This window comes from Fukomys damarensis, unplaced genomic scaffold, assembly GCF_012274545.1.
Source record: "Fukomys damarensis isolate Sample0158 unplaced genomic scaffold, DMR_v1.0_HiC HiC_scaffold_11, whole genome shotgun sequence".
Lineage (NCBI taxonomy): Eukaryota > Metazoa > Chordata > Mammalia > Rodentia > Bathyergidae > Fukomys > Fukomys damarensis.
Window position 1 is genome coordinate 41073545 of NW_022900923.1, and position 10455 is coordinate 41083999.

The window sequence follows — 10455 nt, forward strand, 5'->3', positions numbered from 1 at the left end:
GGCCGGGCGGCGCGGCCCTGGGGAGGAGGGCGGACTGGTATTTTCTCCCGCAGGGCTACCGCGCCCTACCTCCGCCCCTGCTGTCTCAAGGGTGGTGGTCGGTGAGGTCCGGGTTCACCCAGGCACTTGCTCGGGAAGCGGGGTGGTCCACACACTTTCGGGGACGAAGATGAGATGTCTGGGAAGGGGAGGCAATGGAGGCTTTTTGTTTCCTGAACCCTTGCCTCTCAGCATCCCACCCTCCAGAATGGACCCGGGAACAGTAACAGTTGCATTAAGAGTCTTGGAATTCTCCATCTTGATTTGTTAACTACAATTTATCCACTTGCTTGGAAGCCTCTGGCCTGGGTGAAATCGCCGTTTGAACTTGATTCTGGTTGTCAGTGTCACTACGGTACTGAAACAGACAGTCCTAGCAGGGGTTTTCCAGTGAGGAAGACTGTGGCAAAGGCAAATGTGCACTGTTTTGATAAAAAACAAAAAAAACCGAATTTTCTCAGGGAGAACTGTTGGTGGGTGGTGTGGGGCCTACCAAGACGTCCTGTCCCCTACCCCGCAGGTACTGAGACCTGCTCAGTCCCGAAGGCTGATCGCCCCAGCAGGCCCCAACCTATGGGCGGTGCTCCCTGGGGTTTGTCACTGTAGTCACATGGAATCTATTGTCTATAGTCGAAGGTGACCAAACCATTAATAGCAATCCTATGCCAAGCCTACTCCAGAGTTAGGTGACCACAGATGGTCAAAAAGTGGAGGACCACAGTCTTGGACTCAAAGAATCTGGTGCATTAAGCACAATCTGTCTATAGTTTTCCACCCTTTGTAAGTCCTTCCCTAGATCCTAAGGAACTCCTGCTGTATCTGCTATTCCCAGAGTCCTGAGAAGAAGGAAAAAGGAAAGGAAGGGACAGGAAGTCTTTATTTTTTCCACTTGGTTACTTTTCAAGAGCTTGTACCCTTTGGGCTCTGGACAGGGACAGTGGGTGACAGTGTGGGGAGCTGTGCCCACAGGGAGACGCAGCTGCCTCCCTGCAGACTGAGTATGATCAGCAGGACCAGGCACTTGAGAGCCTCCACTGAGCTTGGGAGTAGACAGAACCTCCACAGGCAGAGTGCAAGGGAGGCCCTCCCAGGGCCCAGAGATGGAGCTCCTCAGTAAGGCCAGGCAGAAGCATGCAAAGTACCTCAGTGGCAGCACTGAGATGTCACCGAGGGGGAGCTCGGCCACTCTCCAAGACAAGGGTTCCTCAGGAGCCGAGCCCAGTCCAGGCAGATGCCTGCTGAGGGCTGTGGAGAAGGGTGCCTTACCTGCATCCCCAGAGGCATCCTGTCTGGGGCCACGGAAGGCTGAGGGCTTGGGTAGCTTCCTGTGGGGTGCAGTTCAGCCCTGAGATAGATCAGGGGCCCCATGGGGATTGGCTGATGCCAAGAAGGATGAGAGGAGTCAGGTTTCTGGGATTACGGCAGGTATGGGTTTTCTCAAAGCAGACCAACTCTTCATTTCCTCTCCTTTACCTTTGGCACTTCCTGGGTATCAGGAAGCAAAGTGGGGACCCAGCGTGGGACCCAAGAGCGTGGCTGGGGTGACTAGGGAAGCAGGGTCAGCTCTCCCAGCCTCTGAATGATTCCCCCATGTTCCCTCTTCTAAAGATTTCTACTGCCAGGCCTGGTCAACTCCGTGGTCTCCTCCCAGTTCACAGCTGTGAAAGCAGGGCCAGTCTGGGTCCTGATTCTCTTCTGGGGAGTTCATCCAGCAATCACAGATGTGTGGGGCACAGTTGCTAAGATGTTGAGAATCTGACCGAGGTCAAGACTGGACTTTTCCCAGCTCCTGCCTCTGGCCTACATTTGGGCAGGGACTGGGTGGAGGATGAGGCTGAGGAAGAGGGGACAGAGCCGGGATGACTTCTGGGAGCTTTCTGGGCCGCTTCCCTCGTGGCAGCAAAGCACTTGTGTCCATGTCATAGATGAGGATCTTGGAGAAGATCAGTGCATCTGGGCTTCTTTCTCAGTCTGACAGCTCCCTTCTTTAAATTCAGGCACCAGAGGCTCCTCATGCTTCCAGGGGGCCATGGGCAAGACCAGGAGCCTGGCTCCTCCCCTTGGCTGAGATGTCTTCCCCTCACCAGAGCAGGCTGGGGCACCCCAGGTCACACGGCCCACTTCCCCAGTCCTGGAGGGAGGTTGGCAGTGGGGAGGTTAGGGGCTGGGCTCCTGGGGCAGCTGCGCTGCGTACAGGGCCAAAGTGTGATGCAGGAACTGGTACTGCTCTGTGGTTTGGATCATCCCCCCTCTGCAAGGAAAAACAAACCATGAGCGAAGGAGGGTCAGGTGCTGGCTGGACAGCTGGGTCGGACATCCCATGGGCCGCTGGGAAAGTCCTGACTTTCTCTCCAGGGTGTCCCTCCTCTGCATTTCTAGTTTCTTCTTGCTGCCCCCAGGCTTTGTGACACGGGAAGCCCCCCTTCCTCGCTCAGGCAGTGATGCTTGGTCTTCCCCCATCTACTCAGTCCCCGAGCAAAACCAGTCCTGATTGCTCAGGGAAGCCTCCAAATTTCCTCTTTTCTACAATCCCAAAAGTAAAAATAACAATTCCATACATTTGTATATAGTACTAGTTCCCATTTTCCAAAATGCTTTCACATAAGTTAAACTGTTCCTTCTAGCAGCTCCCTGGGGAAGGAGGAACCAATCTCTCTCTAGATTAAAAACAGGGCGGTGGGGGGAGCTATGGACTCCATGGCATATGCCTCCAATCCTAGCAACTTGGGAGGCTGAGGCAGGAGGACTGCAAGTTAGAAGTCAGCCCAGGAAATTTAGCAAGATCTTGTCTCCGAATTAAAATTTAAAATACAGCTGGGTGTGGTGGCTGGTGCACGCCTGTAATGCCAGCACTCAGGAGGCTGAGGCAGGAGGATTGCTGTGAGTTCGAGACCAGCCTGGGCTACACAGTGAATTCCAGAGCAGTTTGTATTACATAGTGAGTCCCTGTCTCCAACCCGCCCCCAAATTTAAAAAACAAACAAACAAGGGCTCAGAATGCAGCTCCATTCAATCCCCGGGACTGGAAAAAGAAAGAGAAGGGGGCTAGAGAGACAGTGACAGCTCTGTGGGAGACAAGTCACATTTGAATCCTGATTCTCTGACCCTAAACTCTGTGAGCATCTGTTTATGTTGTGTGTCTTCCTCATATCTAGAGCCAGCTACATGGCCTTCTAGTTTTCCTCTGAGTAGGACATTTAGGAAAGAAAAAGAAAAAAAGAAAAAAGAGGAAAAAAAAAAAGGAAAACTCAGGATAAATTCATAGAGTGGAATATTTAATTCTAGGCCTCCAATCAAAAATTCCAGACAGAAATTCTCGCCAGGTATTAACTGCAAAATAACCCAGGTGTGCACAGTTTGTAAGATCTAAAACTTGGACACAGCCCAATTGCCATCAGTTGGAGACTGGATAAAGAAGATGTGGTTTTTCTATAAAATGGAGTACTACTCAGCCATAAAGAATGAGAAACTAGAGTCATTCATAGGAAAATGGATGCATATTGAGGCTATACTCTTTAAGTGAAATAAATAAGACACATGTGTAAATGCTGAATAGTTTATTTGGTGTGAAAAGCTAAAAGTGTAAATAAGATCCAAACTGTATAACTGATAATGTGAAATAGGAAAAAAGGGCTAAAGGTGTAGGGGAAGGGGGAAGGGTAGGGGAAAGGAAATAAGGGGAAAGAAAAATACGAGAATAGGAAAAAATGGAAATAAAGTCTTTGAAAATAGGGGAAGTTGGAGGAGGTGAAGGGAGGGCAGGGAAATGGGGAAAAAATGAGAACCAAGACCTGTCATGTAAAGGTACAAGATCCCGATGATGAATGTAACTGGACTGTGTACTTCAAAAGTGCCAATGAACTCAATGAAAACAAACAAACAAAACCTAGGTGCAGTGGTGCAGCCTGCAATCCCAGAACTCTGGGAAGCCAAGGTAAAGAAGATCACAAGTTTGAGCCCAGCCAGGCGTCTTAACAAGACCCTGTCTCAAAATAAAAATAAAAAAGGGCTGAGAATGTAGTTCACTGCAAAGGCCCTGAGTTCAGTCTCTAACACACACACACACACACACACACACACACACACACACACCCCAAAAGAAACAATTCTCTAAGCAAGAGTCCTTCTTTCCTCAAGGATGCTGATGTGCCTAGCAGCTCAGAGGCACCAAAGCCGCTCGTTAATGTGGGCCCTTGTTTACCTGGACCCACCTGTCCAGCCGCAGTTGGCACACGATGCCCAGAATGTCCACTTCTGCTCGGGCCTTCAGCTGCTGGCAGCCAATTCGGGTGGCAATAAAGCAGCCGGTCCGGCCAATCCCTGCACTGGGAACAGCCAGGGGAGGAGATGGGGAGGCCGCTGGTGACCAGGGGACAAGGGAGGGAGGTGAGCAGGGGCTATGAGAGCGGCCGCAGGTGCTGTGTTTGGGGGCGGAGGAGACCAGATTCCAGCAGCCCTGGGCCTGCGGGGGGCAGAGGACAGAGGGCCCTGGAGCAGGTTGTCTGGAACCAGCCCTGCCCTAGGCCTAGGCCACGTCACCTTCCGGTTCCTGTGGACACGCTGCTGATCTCTCTTCTGCTTCAGTCTCCAACGGTTTCCAGGACAGTGCCCAGCTCTTGCACTGGCTGACCGCTCCCGCCCTCCTTATCTAACCCTGACTTCCTCCCAGCTCCACTGCCACAGTAGCCCCCTCTACTCCCTGCCTGCATGTCTCCTCTCTGGTCCTCTCTGTCTTGCCCTTTCTTTATTTCGAAGCTCTCTCTGACCTCCTGTTCTTTAGCAAGTCCTTTGTGAGCCTCTGAGAGGAACCACTGGTGGCTCCCAGCACGCAGGTCCAGGTGCCCCTCCACCTGTGCTTCCTAACTCTGTGTTTGGTTTCTTTGGGAATTCCACTCCCATGTGTTTCCCTGTTTTAAATCTTCACCCCACCCCAACTCTACCCTAAACTGCTCTATAACCAACACAGAGCTCACGGTGCTGGGGATCAAACTCAGAGCTCTGTGCATACTAGGCAGGGGCTCTGCCACCAAATCACACCCCCAGCTCCAAAGCATTCTTTTGAAGTGGCAAATTCATGCTGTGTGAGGTGGCCCAGGCCTGCAATCCCAGCACTCGGCAGGCAGAGGCAGGAAGATCGTGAATTCAAGGTCAGCTAGGGCAATTTAGCAACGCTCTGTCTAAATAAATAGATAAATAAGGCTGAGGATGTATCTCAAGTTTCCTGGGCTCAAGCCCAGGAGGGGGTGCACAGCGGCACATGCCTGTAATCCCGGCAGCCTGGGAGGCTGGGACAGGTGGACTGAAAGTTTGAGGCCAGCCCAGTCAATTTAGTAAGATCATGCCCCCCCCGAAAAAAATTTTTTAAAAAGACTGGCAGCGAGCCCAGCGTGGTGGCTCATACTTGTAATCCCAGCCAAGAGGCAGAAGCAGGAGGAGTGCCATGAGTTCAAGGCCAGCCTGAGCTACATAATGAGTTCAGGGCCAGTGCGAACTTAAGTGAGACCCTGTCTCTAAACACGACAAAAAAATTAAAGACTGTAATGTAGCTCAGTGTAAAAGCCCTGGGTTCAATCTCCTGCACCACACAGAAAGAAGAAGGAAGGGAGGGAGGAAGGAAGGGCACATTCAGGTGTGTTAACAGTTCCTAAAAGGCCCCTCTTTGTGGGGACATCACCTGCCTGCCAGACTCACTCCCATCACTGTCCCCACATGAGACCCCACCCACCTTCCAGCTCTGCTCCCAGCAATGAATCAATGTTTGAATTTCTTTTCGGGGGTTCATATGCTGGTCCACAGCCTAGGATGCCTCCCCTTGACCCTTGTCACTTAGCTAATCGGCTTTCAAGTCTTAGGGTAGCTGGATGTCACTTCTCTTGGAAACTCTTCTGTGCCTGAGGTCTGGGTCAGGCCACTTGATTCCCCACCCACCCCATCTCGCTGTCACTGCACTGTGTCCTGGTTTAATCTGCTGTCATTCTCAGCAGGTTGTAAACCTGTCAGGGATGAAAGCGAACGCTTTTGTTCACTGCCTTGTCTGTAGCGTTTGACATGGCTCCTGACAATAATAGGTTTTCAGGAAATAGTTGTGGAATGAACAGATGAGTTCCCCATCAGCAGGGATCATGTTTATCTCCTCCCACAGCTGACCAAGAGCCTCCTGCTCTTCCCTCTCCTCTCTGAGACTGGGGATCCGGCCAGATGTCGGGTTCTGCACAAAGGAGCTCCTGAGTCCAGAGCACTTGATGGATGACGTTAGGCTGCTCAGGCCCTTTCCAGGAGAGGCCCACATAAGGGGAGGGGGACAGAGGAGCCCATACCTGCAGTGGACCACGATGGGCCCAGAGTTGATGGCTGTCTCCGGGCTCTCGTCCACCTCGGCCACCAGTCGCAGCAGGGGTCCAGCCGATTCCGGGGTCTGGTGGTCTGGCCAGGCCGAGAAGAGGATGTGCTTTACTGAGCGGCATTTCTCCTGGAGCTGCAGCAGAGACAGTGTGAGACCTAGGGTCATGGTGGGGACACCGCCTGGCTTCCTGGTGTCAGCGGAGGATGAGGGCTGGGATCATCCTAGGGAGCATCACAGCAGGACAATCTTGTCCTCCACTACCCCCGACTCTCAAATGCCAGGAGAAACATTGTCCTGGGAGAGGGAAAGACCCAACTTCAAATCTGTCTCTCCTCTAACCAGCACATTTGGGTAAGTCCCTTAGCCTCATTTTCTTCACCTAGAAAATGGGGATGGTGATATGATACTGATTTCCTTCGGATGATTGGAAAATAATGGATAGAGAAATGCTTCAAAAAATGTAAAACACAAGCCGGGCGTGGTGGCGCACACCTGTAATCCCAGCACTCGGGAGGCTGAGGCAGGAGGATTGCTGTGAGTTCGAGACCAGCCTGGGCTACATAGTGAGTTCCAGGTCAGTCTCAACTACATAGTGAGACCCTGTCTCAAAAATGCAAAAGAAAAAAAAATGTAAAACACTATTTGCAGAAACTACTCCAGACATACTCAGCCACCTTATCTTTGACAAAGGAGCCAAACACCTTCACTGGAAGGAAGACAGGCTCTTTAATAAATGGTGCTGGAAAACTGGATTTCCACATGATGAAGATTGAAACTAGACCAGTATCTTTCACCATGTACTACCCTAAAATTAAAATGGATCAAAGATCTAAATATTTTATCAGAATCACTAAATCCGCTAGAAGAGAGTAAAAAACCTTTTGCACAGCAAGAGAAACCAACAGAGTGAAAAGACAACCCACAGAGTGGAAAAAAATGTTTTACCAGCTATTCTGATAAAGGACTACTATCTAGAATATATAAAGAACTCAAAAAAAAAAATCAGACCCCCACAATTTAAAGACCCAATGCAAAAATGGGCATCTGAAATAAAAACACATTTCTCAGATGAAGAATTAGAAGGGCAAATAAATATATGAAAAAACATTCAACATCACTGGTCATTCGTGAAATGCAAATTAAAACAATGCTGAGATTTCATCTCACTCCAGAAAGAATGGTTGCTATCAAGAAACCAACCAATAACAAATGTGGAGGGGCTGTGGGGAGAAAGGACCCTTCTCCACTGTTGGTGGGAGTGCAGACTGGTGTAACCACTGTGGAAATCAGTGTGGAGATTCCTCAAAGAACTAAAACTAGAGGTTCCATTTGACCCAGCTCTTTCCCTTCTTGGTAGCTTCATGAAAAAATTAAAAGCATCACACCACAGTGTTACAGGCACACCCATGTTTATAGCAGCACAGTCTATAATACCTAAATCTTGGAAGCAGCCCAAATGCCCATCAACTGATGAGTGGATAAAGAAGATGTGGGTTTTAAAAAAAACATAATGGAGTACTATTCTGCCATAAAGAAGGATGAGCTTGAGACATTACTAGCTAAATGGATGGTTCCTAAAATCACACTCTTAAGTGAAGTAAATCATACATACATGTTTAAGTACCTCACTGTTTCTCTGGTGTGAGAAACTGAAAGTGGAAATAAGGGTTGAAATGTACAATGGGTGTTGGAAAATGGGAACAAAGTGTTCAAATGGGAAGGGGAACAAGGGAGGAGGGAGGAAGAAAGAGACAAGAAAAAGTGAAAAGGGAAAAATGGAAACAAAGCTTCTGTACATAGGGAGGGGAGGGGGGCTTGAGGGGGGAAAGGAATAAAATAATAATATTTATTTTTTATTTATTTTAAAAAATAATATTTATTTTTTTAAAAGAAAAACGCTATGCATTTTTACTGTTTTTTTTTGGAGACCGGGTCTCTCTATGAAGCCCAGCTGGCCTCAAACTCATGGTGATCCTCCTGTCTCAGCTTCCCCAAGTGCTGGGATAGTAGGAAGCACTTTCAGAGCACCTTCGAGGGTAAGATCTCCTCTCACTCCCTCCACACACTGCTGGATCCCTCCCTTGTCAGCACTCAGCCTAAGTGGGAGCTGCCTTTTGATAGTTGCTGTTTGATTTTCTCGCTCTGCACCATTTCACTAGAAGTTCCCTGAGGTAAATACCCACGATTCTCTTTCCTCAGTGGCTCAAGCGCCTCTCTTAGGGTTCAAGGTTTAGGTAAGCAAAGTTGGCTCCTACTGAAGGTCCAGGCCCGATTTCCAGAGACGCAGAACGTGGCTCAGCTTCCAGCAGCCTGGGCCTGGCCCCAGGAAGTGGTACCTGGACGCTGAGCTGCCGCACAGTGTATTCCGGGCACTCCTTCATGTCCTGGGTGCGGATCCGGAAGGGTCCATAAGTTTCCTCTTCTGTGGGCCAGTAGTGGACACATTTCTAGGCGGGAGGGAGCGGGAGTCAGAAGGCCATCACTCCCCGCAGGACCAGCAGAGAGGCACCCCATCCCCTGACCCGAGGGACTGGGTCAGCAACTGGGGCCTGGCTCCTCTGAAATTGACTCCTAAAGACGAGGTGCTCAACCCATTTCAGATTTTGGTTATGGACAGCCTCCCTGGGGTTTCGAGAACCTTGCTGAGCGGTACGGTCAGCAGACAGGGACCCTCTCAGGCACCGAGCTCGTGTGCGCATGCGTGCCCGCGCGCCTACGTGAGTGCGTACGTACGTACGCGTGTGCGCACCAGGGTCCGTGGCTCTGTCTCCTACCTCCTTGCTCTCGCGGAGCTGCGTGAGCATGATGATGAGACACACATCTTCCTGCCACACCATCTCCCAGAAGTCCGATACGGTGTTGGGCATGGGGCCCTGGGTCGCGATGTAGACCTTCTCCTGCCCGTCGTAGCCCTTGGGACAGAAGCACAGGGGAAGGGTGGGGAGGCGGTGAGAGCCCAGCCTAGGATCTGGGATCAGGCAGAAGTCAGTGAGAACGTACATGTGGACACACGTGGAGGAGAGGATGGGGCTCTGGATGAGGAACATCTGAACGCTCCTCCTGCCGTCTCCTAGCCTCTGTAAGTCTGCTTCTCATCAGTAAATTGGTAATATTTTGCAGGAATACCGGGTGGATAAAATAAAGTAAGAGTCTAATGTACAAAATGTGATACAGAAATATAGTGTGTGTTAGTTACTTTCTCATTGCTGAGACAAATATCCCGCACCCAAAGTTAAAGGAAGGAAGGTTTATTTAGCTCACAGTTTGTAGAGGTTTCAACTGGCTCCAAGGCAGGGCGGCTCATGGCAGACAGACATCGCAGAGAATTCATGGCAGGCAGGAGGTGGCAAAGCAAGCAAGCAAAGTGGGAAGACAAACCTCCTTCTGTCCCTTACGTTGTATCCAGGCTGCTGGGATTCAGGTGGTGCCAAACCACTCATCGGACTGATTTAGTAATCCCTCCCCGCTCTTTCTTTTCTTTCCTTTCTTTTTTGTACCAGGGAACAAACTCAGGATCTTGCACTTGCCAGGCAGGTGCTGCGCCACTGAGCTACATCCCTGGCCCTCTCACCACTTTCTGAAGCAGCTCTGGAAGTCCTCTTTCACGAATCTCTAGTTGCACTGCCTTGGCTGCCTTGATGTTCTGAATTGATTCAAAACATTTACCTTTCATGGTCATTTGACTTGAAGAGCCAGAGGTTACACAGTGACAGATCCTCGAATAAGGTGAATTAGGATAGAGTAATAATGTTTTCATGAGCCCACATTTCTGCTGGATGAAACTATAATTTTTATCACACCTTCTAAACATACTCATGAAAGAGGACTTCCAAAAATGCTTCACAAAGTGGCAGGAGCAGTTGGCTTAGTTTGTTTAGAGCAAGGCTGCTTTGAGGGGTAATGTTGTCTCTTTTTTTTTTTTTGGTTTGTTTTTTGAGATAAGGTCTCACTATGTAGTCGAGACTGATCCGGAACGCACTATGTAGCCCAGGCTGGTCTCAAACTCACAGCGATCCTCCTGCCTCAGCCTCATGAGTGCTGGGATTAGAGGCGTGCACCACCATCCGGCAATG

General features: G+C 49.9%; 2 protein-coding genes across 9 annotated transcripts in view; both read right to left on the reverse strand.

Moving 5' to 3' along the window:
* The window catches only part of Arl8a (ADP ribosylation factor like GTPase 8A), a 10722-nt gene extending 8668 nt beyond the window's left edge, over nucleotides 1-2054 (reverse strand). The window contains exons 1-3 of the mRNA XM_033761977.1: nucleotides 2041-2054; nucleotides 1306-1364; nucleotides 70-178 (exon numbers count right to left, since the gene is read on the reverse strand). Coding sequence (XP_033617868.1) covers nucleotides 70-178; nucleotides 1306-1364; nucleotides 2041-2054 — 182 coding nt within the window. The remainder of the gene's footprint in view (nucleotides 1-69; nucleotides 179-1305; nucleotides 1365-2040) is intronic.
* Nucleotides 915-10455, reverse strand: part of Ptpn7 (protein tyrosine phosphatase non-receptor type 7) — a 17874-nt gene continuing 8333 nt past the window's right edge. For 4 of the 8 annotated variants that reach the window (XM_010645085.2, XM_010645084.2, XM_010645088.3 and 1 more), the window contains exons 6-10: nucleotides 9157-9294; nucleotides 8719-8829; nucleotides 6357-6514; nucleotides 4241-4364; nucleotides 915-2290 (exon numbers count right to left, since the gene is read on the reverse strand). In XM_010645085.2, the coding sequence (XP_010643387.1) occupies nucleotides 2120-2290; nucleotides 4241-4364; nucleotides 6357-6514; nucleotides 8719-8829; nucleotides 9157-9294 (702 nt within the window). In that variant the 3' untranslated portion in view covers nucleotides 915-2119. The remainder of the gene's footprint in view (nucleotides 2291-4240; nucleotides 4365-6356; nucleotides 6515-8718; nucleotides 8830-9156; nucleotides 9295-10455) is intronic. The other 4 variants (XM_033762163.1, XM_010645087.3, XM_010645086.2 and 1 more) reach the window with 3 other exon arrangements.